Source organism: Tetrao urogallus, assembly GCF_951394365.1.
Source record: "Tetrao urogallus genome assembly, chromosome: 1".
NCBI lineage: Eukaryota > Metazoa > Chordata > Aves > Galliformes > Phasianidae > Tetrao > Tetrao urogallus.
Genome location: NC_136813.1, coordinates 150313129 through 150331591, shown reverse-complemented (window position 1 = coordinate 150331591; position 18463 = coordinate 150313129). Strand labels below are relative to the sequence as shown.

General features: G+C 38.4%; 1 protein-coding gene across 1 annotated transcript in view; it reads right to left on the bottom strand.

The window, feature by feature from the left end:
• DCN (decorin) overlaps nt 1-3605 on the bottom strand; it is a gene marked incomplete at both ends in the record, with an annotated part of 32726 nt that extends 29121 nt beyond the window's left edge. The window contains one exon of the mRNA XM_079542510.1: nt 3401-3605. Coding sequence (XP_079398636.1) covers nt 3401-3605 — 205 coding nt within the window. The remainder of the gene's footprint in view (nt 1-3400) is intronic.
• Between the last annotated feature and the right edge of the window lie 14858 nt (nt 3606-18463).

Genomic DNA, 18463 nt, shown 5'->3' with positions numbered 1-18463 from the left:
CAAAATTATCTGGGCAACACAGAACTGGAGCTTTAATCACTTTATTCCCAAATCTCCCTGACAGTATGGAACTTTATTAACCCAGAAGCAACAGTATGCAGGGCAATCTTTTGGAAATCATGACTCTGAGGGGGAACTGAATGAATGTGGGAGCAAGTATAAAAACAAAGGGCTCCAGTGTGAATAACTCTACTTTTTAAACTTAATTCAATTTAGCAGAATTGAAACAGACTTGGGAAAAGTTCCTAAGATATCTTAAATTCCAACAGTGTTATCCAGTATAACAATAATTACAGTTCCCTGGGGAACCATCCTCCCCACGGGAAACTGTCCTCAAGATCAAGAGAGCTGAGCAGAGCTAGCAGATCTTGAAGGAAGCTTTCCTTAGTACATAAGAACTCTCCATCCCAGATATAGGAAGTCAGGAAAGGAAGGCAGGAGACCAGCATGGCTGAACTTGGACCTGCTGGTCAAACCAGAGAGCAAGAAGAAAATGCACAAGCAGTGGAAGTAGGGACAGGAAACCTGGGAGGAGTATAGGGATGCTGTTAGGCTGTGTAGAGATGTGGTCTTGAAGGCCAAGGTCCAACCAGGCAAAAAGAATGAGAAAAGCTTCTTCATCTGCAACCAGAAATGGAAAGCCCAAGACAGCGTACTCCCACAAGTGGGCAATACAGGCACACAGGTAACAGAGAAGGACAAAGTTGAGATACTCAACGACTTTTTTGCCTCAGTCTTCACTGGCAAGTGTTCTTCACATACTCCTTGAGTGGATGGGCTGGAAGCTCGGGACAGCATCCTTCCTGCTGTAAGCAAAGGTCAGGTTCACAATCACCTGGGGAACCTGAACATCCATAAGTATAGGTCCTGATGAAATTGGCTGATGTATTGTTTAAGCCACTCTCAGTAGTATTTGAGAAGTCATGGCAGTCAGATGAAGTCCCTACTGACTGGAAGAAAGTCAATGGCATATCCATTTTTAAGAAGAGTGGAAAGAACGATCCAGGAAAGTACTGACATCCTCTGCTGGTCCCTATCGGGACTTCAGTATGGCCTTTGACATGATCCTCACAACATCCTTCTCTCTTAATTGGTAACATACAGATTTTATGGGCTGACTTTTCAATGGATGAGAAACTGGTTGCAAGACTATACCCAAGGAGTAGTGATGAATAGCTTAATGTCTGGATGGAAATCTGTGGCAAGTGGTGTCCCTCAGGGGATCAGTAATGGGACCAATGCTCTTTAATACCTTCACCAGAGACACTGAGAGTGGGATCAAGTGAACCCTTAGCAAGTTTGTGATTGATACCAATCCGTGCGGTGCAGTCAACATACTTGAGGGACAGGGTGGCATTCAGAGAGACCTGGACAAGCTTGAGCAGTGGGCCCAGGTGAACCTCATAAGGTTCAACAAATCCAAGTGCAAGTTCTTGCACTTGGGTCACAGCAATCTCCACTACCAGTTCAAGCTGGGGGACAAAAGGATAGAACACCAACCTGCTGAAAAGGACTTGGGAGTACTGGTGGATTGCAAGCTGGACATGTACCCTCACGGTCCAGAAAGCCAACCTTATCCTGTGCTGCATCAAAAGAAGGATCGTCAGGAGGTGAAATGATCCTCCCCTTCCACTCTGCTCTGATGAGACCTCAGCTGGAGTACTGTGTCCAGATGTGAAGTTCTCAGCACAGGAGAGGTATGGACCTCTTGGAGCACATCCAAGGGAGGGCCACAATAACGATGCAAGGAATGGAGCACCTCCCTATGAGGACAGGATGAGAGAGCTGGAGCTGTTCAACCTGGAGAAGAGAAGGCTCTGGGGAGACCCAATAGCAGCCTTTCAGTATCTAAAGGGTGGCTATAAGAAGAAAGAGGACGGACACTTTATCAGGGTATGCTGTGATAGGACAAGGGGAAATGATTTCAAACTAGAACAGGAGATATTTTGGTTGGAAATAGGGGAAAAGTTTTTTACAGTAATGGTCAGTGAAGCACTGCAACAGGTGGCACAAAGAGGTGGTGGATGCCTCCTCTTTGGAGACATTCAAGGCCAGGCTGGATCAGGTTCTGAGCAACCTGATTTAGACGTAGGTATCCCTGTTCACTACAGGGGAGTTGGGCTGGGTGGCCTCTAAATGTCTCTTCTCACTCAAACAATCCTATGATTCCACGATTGTATGAAAATAAAAGTCTAAGATCTTCATGTATGTGGTGCAACCTCCTCTCCACTCAACTTTCCATGTTGGCTACTATCTAGCATCTAAATAGTGAAAAAGTGTCTTTCAACAGAGCCATTACTGTAAAAGCTTTGTGAATTCATGAGTAGGTTAGTCTGTGCTAGTTTGTGCAACTTGGCTTGCTTTGTTCACTGGGTCTCTGCCAAACATATCTGTTGCGTAATTATGTGGCTTACTTTAAAAAATTCACAGAAGTTCACAGTGGTCAAGGGATGTAACTAATGTTTTCCCCTCATTTTATAATTGTACAACAACCACCACAATGAGACCCAGGTCCCATTTGGTAGAGTTGTGTCATGACTTACAGTAATTATCAAAGACAACGCAATAACTTAGTAAAATAGAAACACCAGAAACACATTCAAACAGCAGAGAGAATACATTTACAAAAAAATCAAATCTATAAAATCGTAAGTAAAACTATTTGTCTGTTCATTGAATAAACTGCCTAATTTCCTTGTGAGGAAAAAAGAAAAAGAAAAAAAATCTGTAAGTTTCTACACTACACATTCACCAAATAGCACTGGCACAAACCAAAAGCGGTTTTGCTGGAGTCAACTTCATTACTAGAGATTTTTGCATAATAAAATCAGAATAAAGTGACAGATGGCATGGCTTCACATTCTGCTGGTCTTACTGTACAGACAAGCCCTTGTATATGTGGGAGTGAGGGGAGTTTGTGAAAAAGGTTCTCATGGTTTCAGCTTGAACATTGTCTAAGAAAGATGTTTAATAAGGCACTCCAAAATGTGTTCATTGTTTTGGAGAGTATCCAAGCTCTTTCCTTCAAAGAGCTGGTTCCAAGGTTGATTGTTCCATGATTCAGTGTTGGTTATTCCATGCTCATGTAATCCTATGGAAATAGGATGATTTCTATGTTGAGGTACTTGACAGTATGATTAAGAGTGCTGGAGTCTGGACTGTGCAATTTAAGAACTTTTAAAATGTTTCCATCCCCACATCTAACCTCACTGAATTTATTTAATACGCATTTGAAGAAACAACCTTGAAAAGTGATTTTCTGGGCAACTGAGATCTGTAGTTCTTCAAAGAGCAAATGAAATGTACATGCATAAAATATACATAAAATATAAAAAATATTTTGTGTTCACAACTGTCCAGCCTCGCAGGCCAGTCCCTATGAACACACTTCTGGGCTTACCTAGATCAGAGCACTGCACAACACGAAGATGACACTGGCAGCGGAAGGGGCACACTGGCCCAAATCCAGAAATGACAGGATCATCTGTTGGAGCCATATCAGCTGATCCTTCGTCCTCCATCATAAAGTCAAAGAGGCCCTTCTGGTGGAATGGTGTGGCCAAGCATACTGGCAACAGTAGGATGAAGAGGAGAGCTAGCCTCATGGCTCAGTTCATCAACTCCAGGTAGAACCTAGGAACCACAGTAGAGAATTTAAAGCAAAAGTAGCAGTTTTCCATAGCTGCACAGTCCCTGTTGAAGGAGGTCCAGCACATCCAACAGTTGCATAACTATTCCTTTCAATAAATGAAAACTGAACTGTGAAAGTAGGACAGTTATGTGATAGCAGCCTGGCAACTGCTTGTCAATAGCCTTTTTCTTTCTCACAAGATGGTTTAAATGCAACTCTAGATACATCTGTTTGCATATTTAAAGTAATATTTATTAGGAACAGGCAGCACTGTCAACTTTGTTATGCAAAACAGTCAACACAATAAGCCACATTTTCCATGTGCATGTTTTCTGCCAATGGAATAGTCTATTTGATTTCGTTAACATTTGTCTCATGGCAGTGAGTTTGTTCCCTTGGGATGAACGTGAGGTTCCCAAACTCACTATAATGCAGTATTTTGTATTTTGACAAATCTCTATTTTTTTTTTTTTAAAGGGTCAGTTTGCTGTGTGTTTTGAATTATATCCTAGTAAAGCTCACTGAGAAAGAGTAAGATCTAGTGATGGGATGGAGAGAGAGAGAGAGAAAGATCTTTAGTTTTTAAAGTAAGCTATTCTTAATTCCCAGTTTAAACAGCACAATAAAAAGGAACACAGTGTTGTATTACACTGGATATTCTTGGCTTTCTTTCCAAGTTTTTGGCTAGGGGATTTTACCTCATAAAAACGCACTCTGAAAATCCTATGCTTTGTACTGCTTAGACATTTGAACTGGTGCTTTCAGTATTGTCAGTACACATTCAAATGGTACTTCAGGGTCTCATCCTGCAGATTTTCATGCACAGGAGCACCTTTACACAAGTGTGAATTGCCATTGATAATAATAAGGAAAACTGCTAAGCATGTGTTCTGAGGACTTAGGCCTAAAATGCATTTCAAGACACTGTACATTGTGCTACCTACCTAGCTGTGCACTAGGGAAGAATTCCAAAACAGTTGTTTCCAGATTTTGTATCAAGGCTGTACCCTACATTCTGAGAATTACTTTCTTTGACTATTTAATTTACATGAGCAAGCTTGTGTTTTGCAACCTTTCCTTGGTGCATAAACAATCCACAATTAAATAAAAAAGAAAACTGCCTTCAAGTCATCAAATGATAGAAAAGCAGTCTTGTTCCTTACTTAGGAGACTTTTCTTAAAATGAATAGCACAATTCTGATTACAGATATTGTTCTTTATAGTGAAAGCAAAGATGTCCAATTGCTTCTTCGGGTCGGTAATTAGATCATTGAAATTTACCTCTGAGATGCCTTCTCTGGGTGTTAACTGGATTCTACCCTATCTAGAAGTTAGCTAACAGGTAGGAGTGTCACATAGCACTTCCCAGCTCCATATGGACTAATGGAGATTAAAAATATTGAGAGGGGGGAGGGAGAATGAATGTCTCCCTCACTCTACTGAAACGTGCTAGATAGGACTAGATGATCAACATGGACAGTTGGTGCTAGGTGACAGTTGCACGGGTGACTGAGGCCTCTCTTTCCAGAACATAACATTTAGGGACTCTAGCAGAAATGGTCAATAGAAAAAAAATGCTAAATAAATAAAAATCACAGGCCTGGAATTAGATACAATCTGTACTGTTCCTGAGTTCAATTTCCTTTGCAGATTTTTACATATAGATGGCACAAATGCAGTCCTGCAGAAATTTCTGAGGCTCAGTCACAGGAGGATGGGAAGGTGACCTTATCAACTATGCAAGTGTTAATACCAGAGTTTACATTTCTATCACCTACCTAGCAGAAAGACAGGCATTTAACTTCTTCAGATGTCCCAAAGGCTTCCAAGTGAGTTCACATGGAGCAAAATATAGTTTCTGATAACACTATAAGAAACATACTGGGTTTCTTAGTCTGTGAAGTATTTTCTATTCCAGGAGTAGACAGACATGCTACCCACTGCATGCACTGAGGCACTCTGCAGACCCCAGTGTCAGCTGGAGAGTCACAGCCTTGACCCTGTTCTGTTCACACAGCTCCTCACCGTGCAATCTTGTGTCCTGCAGCTGGGACAAGCCTGGGTGGGAGATCTTTCTGCATCCTCCTGTCCCAGCCCCCACCAACACCAGGTCTGTCCCATGCCCAGCATACCGCCTTGTCATGCAACCCTGATGGATAAGTTAAGGGTGTCACAGAAACGAGGTATTAATACACGGTGGTAAATTCTTGCCATGGTTTAACCTAATTCAAGTTCCTGGCATAATCATAGATTGTAAAATAACAATGCAATTGGTTAATTGTTTGAAACAGGAATGCAAACTTGCTAAATCATCACCATTCACTTTAATAAGCTGCCTTGTGAAAATGAGTAACAAAATGCTACTCAAGTACAGAGTGATTTTAAAAGATGCCCATTTCAAAATGCCCAATAAACATCAGGAAAGCTGGACACCAACACCACCCCTGGCACTGGAAATCAGTTTTTTTTCAAAAAGCTTTCTCAGGTCCCTTTTCACACATTACTAAATAAAAATAAAAAATAATAAAAAAAAATTAAACCCACTTCTAAATTCTCCAGTATCAATTCTGAAGCCCTACTTCCCCCCCCCCCCTCCTCCGCCCCCCCGCATTCCACAAGAATGCACAATCAGGATCTTTAACTTACTAACACTCTTCTCCCAAGGGGCAAAATAAATAAATAAATAAATAAATAAATAAATAAATAAATAAATAAATAAAGCTTTGGAAGCATCTTCACATTTGTTAAATATCGATAAATTCTGCTTATCTGATTTAATTCCTGTAGTAGACCTTTTCCTTTGGTTCCTGTTTTGTCAAAAACTAGAACAAATTCAGAAAAAAGTTGTGCATAAAGGAGAACTGAATGACAACAAAGGATATCAAGGATCTAATTCAAACACACAGCAGAGAAAACAGCAGATGCAAACTACAGATTAATCAGGAACTAAGAGTAGACATGTACACATCTTCATTCATATATTTTCCTACTGTAGGTACATATATTTCTGTTTTTTACACATTTAAATGGACAGAAATAGTTAGATATAAAATTGTACAAAACTGTACTAGTAAAAAATGTTTACATTTCACTTTAAAAAAATAGAGAAGTAAAAAGACCTGAATTCGTAAAGGTCTGTGACACAATATTTATGTCTGCAGACAGAACTGTTTAAATTTGCTTTAATTATATGTTTACAGTGAGTAAGACTTTTCCACAAACAGAGGAAACTATACCATAGAATTGGCCACATTTCAATTCAAAATAGCTCTGGAAATATGCTTCATCAGTTCACGTCACCACAGTACTGGTGGTCTTTTTCTCAGTTTGCTTGAACCTTATCTTTTAAATATTAGTCCATCCACTCTCAGAAATCTCTCAAAATGCCACAAAAGACGAGTTAAAAAATACATGCAGTTTCAAAAAAAATCTCCTATGTTATATGTTTGACTTTTGACAAGAAAGTCTAAGTATGCAAAAAGAGCAATTGAGAGTCAAAAAGAGATTTAAACTCTGCTAACAGGAGTTTCAAATCCAGGGATTTTCTTTCCCACTTTCATTCACAGGCAGCTTCTTTAAATATGGGTTCCTCATTTGCACACTGTAACACGGCGCTTTCTAACATTACAAAGGCATACACTGATCCTGTTTAACCATCTACTACACATCTTTTCCTCTGAAATCAAAATTATACTCATTAGGGCTTGTAATAAGTACAAAGAAACCTGAACGGAAGAAAAATATATCTCAGAGTGCAGTTTAAACGAGAAATACATGAACTCAACACTTTTTTACACTCCCTACATCATAGATTCTAAACACTGACTTGCAAACAGAGAACATGCTGCTGCAAAAGTTTACGGTACAGAAAAAGAAAGGACTATAGCAGCGCTTATACAAATCAGAACAAGAGACAGAACAGTCAAATAAACAGTAGGAAATGTGTACAGTCCTTACGAACGCATTCTCATGTTCTCGAGAAACAAAAGTGCTGGATACGACATTCAACCCTGCTAAACATTTAGTAGGATTTTTCCTTGCTTCTCTTAAAATCCATCTACTTCTTGCCGTAGACTTGCCTGAAGTTTTATTAGTGCAGCATAGTTCAGGAGAATTACCGAAAACCGTACCTTTTAATCCAGGGATTTGCAACAGGAGCTCTCAAAGCTGAGATGTAATTAAACTAAATATTCAACCCAGGCAAAAGGCTTTGCAGGTGTGGAAAGGAGGAGGGGGTAAGTTCAGCTCAGTGACTGTCACTTGGTGGAAAACCCTCCTGCTTCTATTCCATAGCACAGTTAAAAAATAAGGTTTCTCTCAATGAACACAATCCAGGCTGACACCCACATTAGATCATATGGTAATGATATGTCTCCTGTATTGTAGCCAGAAACTTTATCAGCTCTTTTGCTTTCTTTTCCTCCTTTTTTTTTTTTTTTTTTTTCCATTTGCTTTATTCTTTTTTCATCTGTTTAGAATCCCAAACTGCTTGTACACTATAAGACAGATGCTTTGCTGTAAATCATATCACTTATTTTATTTTGGTTTCTAAAACATATATTTAGTAAAGTTTTCTTGGTTTTAACTAAGTTTCTTTTTTTCTGACTCATTGCTGAGAAAAAAAAAAAGTTGGCTGTTCTTCTTGTTTATAATAGTTGTAATTCAAGGAAAGGATATAAAATTAATCTTAGAACTAGTCAAAGTGGAGATTAGCATCAGGAAAAAAAAAATGGGGTAGCTTTAGGTAAAACTATTTATACAGATATTAACCTGCCTCTGCTTATGCTATAATCATTATCTAAGTAAACAGCATATAGTGTAATATACTCTTATTATCTTGTATAAAAAAGAGCTTTACAGATTTCTTCAAACGTCAGCATGTTTTTGATATATATGAAAATCTTGTTTTTATTAGCTGAATGATTCTAGCATTTGTGGTTAAAACAGCTTTATATAAACTTTTCTTTTCTTCTTTTTTTTTTTTTTTTTTTTTTTTTTTTTTTTACTGCTTTCTCACCAGGACAGCAAGGCAGAGGGGAAATTAGTTTTAACTCTATTTCTTTCTTTCTTTCTTTCTTTTTTTTTTTTGAAGATACACTGGGGCTTTTTTATACGTTAGTATTTGACTCATTGTCCAGATTTAAAATTTAGTCAGTAATCTCTGTTTTGATGCAAATATCAGTGGAAGCTACAATGCAATTTCTCTATTGTTGCACAGTTTAAAAATTCAGGCAAACTGAGGAGTAAACAGAATAATTACTATTTATTTAGTTATTCAAACAGATTGTGAACATGTGTAGCTTCCCTGTGCTGTTAACTGTCCCATCAAAATAATGGAGGCTTATGTCTTTGTGTTTTGACTTGTATCCTTTTATTTCTGCCCCTAGGCTAAGACCAGGTGCAATTCTGAAATTAAAGCATGTAAAATGTCAAAGTATGCTTAAAAGAAGTCTGATTTTTTAGAAACACAATGAAATCTTGACTTTTTACATATTTTTTTTTTAGTTTGATTTTAATAAGAGCCAAGAAAACAGCTCTTAAAATTGTTCTTCTTTGGTAAAAGAAAACATGGTGGAATAATTTACTGCTTGTTTTGGTCAGAACAGCAAAAGGATGTAATCAGATTTAACCTTATATTGCAGCTTCTTTATATATATTTACTCTTAAATTAAGGATAATTTATTCGTCCCTGGGCCTTGAGACTACCTCTGTCTTTTTTCCCCCGCCTCTCCAATGGATTCAAGATTGATAATGATTTTTGTTGTGGCATTTTTCTACATATGATGAGGACTGTTCCAAGCTTTTATGGAACAAAAAGCCTACAACAAAGCCTTATCTTCATCCAGAAGTGTCACCATGAGGCTTGCTGAAGTCTCGGCTGTATCTTAGTAATGTCAGTTATTTGAACCTTGGTCACCAGCTGCATCTGCTTGTTTAAAAAACATTTCAAAGCAAGCTTTTGATGAGGAACAGGTCAGGGTAAACTTGTTGTCAGTTTGCTTCACAAAACCCATTCATATCCTTTTCCACTAAAACTGAAATACTTTTGATCTGATATCTGCTGCAGGGTTGAAAGTGGTTATAAGTAAATAGCTTAGTCATTGCTTTGTTTGGAGGCGCAGGAGGAGATGGATGTCCACCTCCTTTTCTTTTCTGTCTTTGGCAGTAGAGAGAGTTAATAAAATATAAAGAGCCAGGTGGTAACAAGTGGAGTACTTGGTGTCTCCTGGATGGACTTCAGGGCTCTCCATCTGAAACAACTGGATGACTTTCTTCCTCTTTCAGTAGTAAAGTCCATCAGATGTGTGAATTTGTCACAGTCTTTAGGAACTGTGAAAATCCCTAATTCTGCCTGTTTATATCAAGAAGAATAGGTATGTGTTAGATGTCCAGCCTCTCCTGAAATGCAGACTACCTGGAGAACTGAGGAACCGAGAGGGTGCAGACTTATGAGATCGAACAGTGGTGCAGTACCCTATTAAGTGTCCGTGTACAAAATTTTTGGGATAAATTGTGTGTTTATAAGGGGATGTAGGATCCCTTCTCACACAAATATTCCTTTTCTCCTTCCCATAGCCTCCTGCTATGTCATTCAAGAAAAACAACTTTGCAACAAATAAACAAACAAAAACTCATCAATAGCAAGTTACTATGTTATTTTAAGGAACATAACCATACGCAAACCCTAGCATTGATAAAGTGTCCTTCTTGGTCTGATCTATTTTGACAATTACTTGACCAATATAAAAGAAAGCATGATTAGAGCAATTGGTTTCCATAAGATTTTATTAGTTAACTGAACTAACCTATATGGATACATGCTGCTCCAGATACCAGTTCTCAGCAAGTTACAGGCAACTGCATATTATGTTATTTATATAACAGTATTTTTATTAAATTTTGATGGATAGCATGTGCTTCATTTACTCATAGCTTATTTTGTGGATCTTTCAAAGAGCAGTGGCAGGAGACAGGAGAGCAAGCCAGTCTTTCTGTCTGCTGCTGATGGCTGTGCCCGGGTCGGATGGAATTCTGTGCAGGAAGGGGACATGCAGCTGCCCTGCACCCTGGGGGAAGAGCTTCTGGAGCATGGGGCTGGGCTGCACAACAGGCATGTCCTGCAGGCATCAAATGATGTCAGACGGGTTGCAGGGCTCCTCAGAAGAGCTTAGAGCTGACATTACCTCCTCTCAAAGGAGTGGAAAGGAAAACTGTTTTTAGAAAGCATGGGGAAGGAGTGTGACATTAATCACAATCCAGAAAGCTGTAGGAATGAAACCAAAGCAGGAAGATGGGATCTGTCCTGCAGGGACTTGGTGGCCCAGAGATTCAGGTTCTTCCTCGTTCTAATTTTCGTCTCCTAAAAAAGGAATTTTTCTTGGGCTGCTTTCTAAAGGATGTCAGCTTTGAGGACCAGCGTGTGGTTAGTGTTGTTGTGGTTGCTGTGGTAAGGAAGAGGAGCAGGCAAATCCACTTCAAAGACCTCATGAAACAGCCAGTCAAGTGTCCATCCCCAGTAGGAAAGAATGAAACAGGATCCCTCGTTTGGCTGCTTCTCAGATGCTCTCTCCACCTGCTCTGCATCTCATTCCTGGCCTTCACTAGCTCCCTAGTATGTTATCCACTGTGCCCTTCAATATACTACTGGTTGTCTCTCCTTTCTGTGTTGGATATAATAATTTCTTCCAAATCTCTTCTCTATGGTGGTGCTGCCCATCACTCATTGCACTGACAGTTAATATTTTGAACTAGATGATCTTGGAGGTCCCTTCCAGCCTTCGTGATTCTATACTCAAACACCTGAAGTAAGCTCTTCCTTACCATTGCAATGGAGTTCCTCTACCAAAAACCCAAGGAAATACTGACCCAAGGATATTAAACATTGATCCAGGTAAATACTGACCCAGGCACAAACTGACAAGGTAGCTAAAGTAACAGAAATGTCATTTCTGGATATTCTGAATACCAGTTTTCTTTCAGTCTTCCATGACCTCACAAGTTACAGTCAAGGACTTCTCAACTTTTCCACAGATCAAAAAAGACCAAGGTATCAGATTTTGCCCAAGTGCTCTCAGGAGCGCTGTTTTTCTATATCCGTGAATGGACCTCTTTACAACTGCTTGAACTAAGAGCAAACAACCTACATTAGAGAGTCCTCACTGGGGGCAAGTCTATTCTGTCAAGTCTGTCTTTCTTTCCCTTTCCACTCATCAGGAGCATGTACTGTGGATGCCGCCTCTCAGACCCTCTCCCTGCTCTCTTCTGAAGGGAATCTGCGAGATATGCAGGTCATTCAATGAAAGAGATTCAAATTGTCCTCCACTAAACTATTCAGCATGTGATAGTGTCCTTTACCTTGATCTCTTTTCAATAGATCGTTCAGTCTTTTCCTATAATTGACACTGCCCTTCCTGTCCCCTGGCCTTTCTAATCTCTCTTGAACCAAACTGTTTTGTCCAAGTATCACCAGAAAATGCAGGCACTATCTGTATGCCAGTGTAGTCTTACTACTTAATGATAATTTCAAATGGTCTGAGTTTAACTTTCATCACTGAGGATAAAGCCTGTCCTAACTATGTAGATGCACATTTTGCGATTGCTTTTATATACTGCCTTCAAAAGTGAATGGATAAAATCAGATCTACAGGAGTCCTCCTAGCTGCTATCCATTCTAGAAGCAAATAGTGAGAGAAAAGTGAAAGTGATCACGGGACCAAAGACCCCAGAATCTCACTTTGACTAATGGTAAAGAAAGCATATGCAATAGCATTTGTTATTACTGTACGCACTTATATGTGTTAGCTGTCCCACGACCTCCAGAAAATCCCTAACATGAAGAAAAGAGTGTGCGACTGCATCCCCCTACTGAAGGACCCAGGAAGATTCAGCTCACTATGCAAAAAGGCCTTCCCACAAAAGAATGTCACTCTAGGTATGGGGGCCACAAATGAGGAAGTGATGTCTGGAGAGGAGAGGTGACTAGCTTAGGCAAGAGGAGGTGAAGTTTCAACTGAGCAGCTGTTTCCGTAGAGATTTTGGCTTCTTTTATACTTTGCAGTATTTTGAGTTGGAGTGCAACTCATTTTCAAGGTTCTAATGGAAAATCCAAAGCTTAATTTTCGTTTTGATGGCCCTTAGATCATGCCCTGGACAACTTTCATTATCTCAGTTGGATTACACAATGCCCTAGAAAAGGATGACAGTAATTCATGCAGTTGGAACTATGTGCCTTGCGTGTCCTTTGTTAGTCAGAGGTTATGAACCAGCATTCGTAATGAGACACATCCTGTGCAGCTCTGAACAGCTTATTCCCCGATTATGAAAACCATGTGAATGGTCAAGCTATCCTTTTTTTTTTCATTTTAGTCATCACAGAGATCAAACTGTTTCAGAGGAAGCTAGTGACTCTGCTACTCAGGAAAGTCCTGAAATAAGGAGTGTAATGATGAAAAGAGGACATTTGTGTCTGTCTCTGTATTAAGACAGTCTTTTTTTTTTTTTTTTAATGTTGGAAATCTGCTGAGAAATAAGTAATTTCTAACTTCAGCTAAACTTATGAAACAGTGACTTTGAAGATACAGGGACTGACATCATAAAACTTACTGGTTTTGTTTGGATTGCGTGAGATCACTCACTACAGAAAAGTGCTGCTGGGAATCTTAAGGTGGATGGTGATGAGTTACAAAGATACCAACTGTCTGAACAGAGTGTGCCCCCTGGGGTTCTAATGAAAAAAGATGTGCTCCTCTTGAACCTTTAAAGTAATAAGTAAGCATTTGTGACAATTTGAAAACATAATGAAGAAAAATAATGATGTAAAAGCAGCACAAACTTTAAGTCCAAACAGTATGGATGATATCTAGCACCCAGGACATTTCACTCAAATTTTAACTATTTTTTAAATTCAGAGAGTTATAGTATAGTTCAGGTAATAATCCATTGATTTTCATTAAGTATTGGAAAACAAATCTCTTTACCTTCAGCTGATGCCTGGGAAACAAGAATGGAAAGACACATATGCTTTTTATAGTATCATTGAATCGTGGAATCCTTAGAGTTGGAAGGGACCTCACAGAGCCATCTAGTCCAACTCCCTTCCAGTGAACAGGGACACCACAGCTATACCAGGTTGTCCAGGCCTTTATCCAGCCTCACTTTGAAAGTCTCCAGGGATGGGGCATCAATCACATGAATGGGCAATCTCTTCAGTGCCTCACCACCTGCACTGTAAAAGATTTTTCCTTATATCTAAATCTACCCTCTTTGAGCTTGAAAACATTTCCCCTATTCTATCACAGCAGAACCTGCTAGAGAATCTGTTCTCTTCTTTCATGTAGCTCCCCTTTAGATACTGAAAGCCCGCTACCATGTCACGCTGGTGGCCTTTTGTCCAGGCTGAACAGCCCCAGCTCTCTCAGCCTGTTTTCATAGGAGGGGTGTTCCATTACATGGATCACTTTTGTGGCCTTTCTTTGGACGTGCTCCAACAGGTGCGTGTCTCTGCTGTATTGAGGACTCACATCTGGATACAGTACTTCAGGTGAAGCCTTACCAGCACAGAGAGGAGGGGCAGGATCACCTCTCTCAACCTGCTGGCCACACTGCTTTTGATACAGCCCAGGATGCAGTTGGCATTCTGAACTGCAAGGACACATTGCTGGCTCATGTCTGGCTTGCCATCCAACAGCATGCCCAGTTTTTGTGTTTTTTTTTTTGTTCCCAGTCCTTTCATCCTCCAGTTCATATTGGTAATGGATGTTGCCTTGTCCCAGGTGCAAGACCTTGCATTTTTGTTTCTTTCTTTCTTTATTTCAAGTGTTAAGCAGATTCTACTTTTATTCTTATAAAAAACCTGTTTATATGAATGAGATCTTGTAATAGAGAACAACTGTTCTGACTAACTGCATCAGCGACCCTCAACAGCAATTTTCCATAGTCAAGCTGAAAAAATAGTAAAGTAACAGAGAAACAACAAACACAACCTAGCAACATGGAAATAGACAAACAAAACCATACAGGGTTTAATTCTAACATTTTTAATTCTAACATTTCATCCTTCAGTTATTGAATTATCTATTGGCAATGAGAAAAACTGAAACCTATCCTACTTGTACATTATGTATTATTTTATTTCTGTCTTTGCAACATGATGTTCAGTTAGTTCTATTTGATACTGTGTTCTTGGACTAATGCAGTGTTCCAGCAAAATCGCCTGTGTTTTAGTTTAGAGGATAACACATGCAATCTATTATATTTTAGCTGAATAATAGTTAAAATATATTTTGGTTAGAAAGGTGCTTGGTTTGTTTTTATTTATCCCATCTGATTTAATTATTTTTTAGATTTGTATGTGCAATAGATGAATTTCTGAACATGATGGGACACATCCTCAGTCGACATAAATCATATAATTTTATTGAAATCGCAGCATCTTGTGATTTACACCATTTCAAAATCTGGCCACTGAATCTCTTGACTCATCTTGATCTACAATAATATACCAGGAAGCACATCCCTCAGAGATCTAAATCAAGGCTTGGAAAAGTAAGTTTTCTACAATATGTCTCATGGATCTGATTTTTAAAGAGACTTTCAAAGAGCAGTTTTTGAAAATCAAGTATTTTATAGGAAAATAGGACTCAGATTAAAACAGGCAACTAAATTGACTAATCACCTTTAAGAACTCACTGTATTAAGTTTAAATATATCAACTAAATTTAAGGATGGGGTTGTTTTGCCTTACACACAGAAATAGGATGTTTCGCAATGAATGCATCAGCTTTTTATGACAAAATGGAAAGCTTACATCTGAGGAAGAAGCCACACGTTTGCAAGCAAAAATCTGCTCAGCGCCTGCACTTGATTTGTAGGAACAAAACCACTATAAGTTGGATCTTGAGACTTGGACAGCTTGAGACAGTCATTTGTCATGTTGTTAAAGATCTTCTGTTCTGTTCCTGCACCCTGTTCGTACTCCAACTTCTTTCAATCAGCTCTGCAAGAAAAGTACCTTTATTTCAGCAACAGTTAAAAAATTCAGCTCTGTGAGGAGGAGTTCTCACTGTGTGTTACCTTTTCACAGCAGTTGCAACCATTTTTGTGTCAATTTAAAATAAGAAATATTTGGCAAAAGTGAAGTCAGAATGGAAGCACAAAAATAAGCACAAAATTGCTTTTTAATGATAGGATAGAAAATCTGGCTTTAAAAATGCATTCAAGAAATTCTCAGTTTGAGTTAAGGTTATTTTAATATATTTCTATTGCTTTCTTTGATCTTGAAGTGCTAAACCTGAAGTTACCTGAAACTACCTGGTCTGCCCAAACCCTTCATCATAAATGTTTCCAGGACTTGCAGGAGACGGCACTGCTGGGCTGATAGGCCTGATGACCTGATCAATCCAACTAATATGTGTTCAAATAAATTGATAACAAAAAAATGTTCCTCTAGTAGCAGATTTCCATTTCATCCCTTGCAACCACGTAGCCAAATTTCTCCAGTTTTTACCAACTCTTCTCCACAATTTATTTGCCAGGTATTTTATGTGATTTTTGTAGTTATGGAACTCTCACCATCTATTGAAATTCCTTTTCCTTTTCTGCAAGAATCCCCTTGACCTCTACTGTTTTCTGTTCACTGAGGCAGGTTGGTGGCAATTTCTAGAACAAGCAGCTTCTTTGTATAGTTGCTTCTACAAGTAGTGAATTGATAATTTCTTATCATATATTTCAGACTAAAGGAAAATAAAATTGATGCACTAGAAAAGGACCAAAAAAATGGAACAATACTAACAAATACACTGGAGACAGTAAAATGTTTTCTGTAGTATTTCTAAAGTATTCTTTAAACTTCAGAGGAAGTTTCAGTCTGAGATTATTATTTTTGTGTGGCTTCTCTTATGAGATTATGTCTGAGAATATTTTATTTATTAAAAACAAAACCATAATATGACCTTTCATTTATAATAAAAGACCAGGGGCTGTAAAAGATGAAAATTGACATTCTTGTATTTCAGGTCTGAAGCTTGTATAAATAATGCCAGATATCTTTCATCGAGGAATAACAGAGTCAAATTACTGCTTTATAATGAAAGTTTGGACAATATTTTTGATAGCTTAAGTTTAGAGTTTAGTTTACAGTCTAAGAATTGTTTAGCCTGTTCTGAAAAAGTTGTAAATTTCTCCTTTTAAATATGTATATATATATATATATATTTTTTTTTTTCACTGAAGTAAATATTTAAGTGTGTATTTTCATCTTGTCCAGTGATGTGCAAAAAGGATTTTGGCTTTTTATATCAGAAAAGAAGGAGTAGCTATTTGATACTAAAGATAGATAAAGCATTTACTGTGTGCTAAGTGGAATATATGCAATATTTTGGTAACATTATGATTCCTTTGATCATGAACTGTTGAGTTAGGGCAACTTATTATTATCTTAATTAAACATGATCATTCTAGACATCAAGAATGCTGCCATCCTTTTTTTTTTTTTTTTTCTTTTTTTTTTTTTTTCCCCAGTTACATTTTGTTTGTATAAAGGGTGTGAACAGAAGTGACTGATGTGACACATGCAGCACCTTTACCAGTCTCTGACCTACACGGTGCCCTTTACTATGCTGATAATTCTGACTCCTCTCAGAATTATCTTTGTATAAAAGCTTTACTCTGTTTTACATCTACTACTTACTTAATTCACGGTTCCTGTCTTAGCTTTTCTGAAGACTAGTGAATTCATGGTCATAGAGAGCAAAGATTGTTCCAGTCTCTTTGCTCTCAGAGAATATTATATGGAATAGAAGCCTTAAATAGGCACAGGGATCTTTTCTATCACCATGAGCAAGGGCTTTATAACCACATGTATTTTTATTTAGATGCTTATGAAGGAAATTGTTTTATCAGAATATCCTTTGATTATTTTTATAATTACTAAGCACTTTGAGGAGAAAAAGAACAAAAACCACCAGAGAGGAAGTAATAGAAAATTGTGTGTATGTTTTTATGGGAGACTCCAAAAGCACTTTTAACAGGAAAAGAAACAGTTATTCTAAAATATTTTTGAAACACTCAACGCAATCACATGGAAATTAATGCAAAATTATATTCCAGCAATAGAACTCTGTTCTACATCCTGTTCCATGTAGAAATTCTGTTGAATCTCATTCATTATTTGGTTCTTGTGGGTTTTGTTTCTATAAAAGCGTATTTATTTAATTCCTTTTAAATTGAGTAAGATTTTCAATGAGATTGACTATGACTGGAGTCCCATATCTCTTCTATTTAAATATAATTACTAACTAGATACATATTACAATAAATATGACATAGTGTTTACTGGGCGCAGCAAAATGAAATAGTTTTCTTCAGTGGTCATTAATTTATAAAAAGCAGAATACACCATCTAAGGTAAGCTAACAGTTAATTTGACATGAGTGTCGTGGGCTGAAGGCCTGTAAAAGCTGTAGACACAAGTGTATCTAAAACTCTTTTGGCACTGGCATGCTTTAGAGTTGATCATAGAATCATAGAATCATAGAATCACAGAATCATAGAATCATAGAATCATAGAATGGCCAGGGTTGGAAGGGACCTCAAGGAAAGATCTGACCTCCCTGCAGCAGGAAGGGCCACCAACCTCCATATCTAATACTAGATCAGGCTGCCCAGGGCCCCATCCAACCTGGCCTTGAACACCTCCAGGGATGGGGCATCCACAACCTCTCTGGGCAGCCTGTTCCAGCACTTCACCACTCTCTCTGTGAAGAACTTCCCCATGACATCCAACCTAAATCTTTCCTCCCTCAACTTAAAACCATTTCCCCTTGTCCTGCCTTT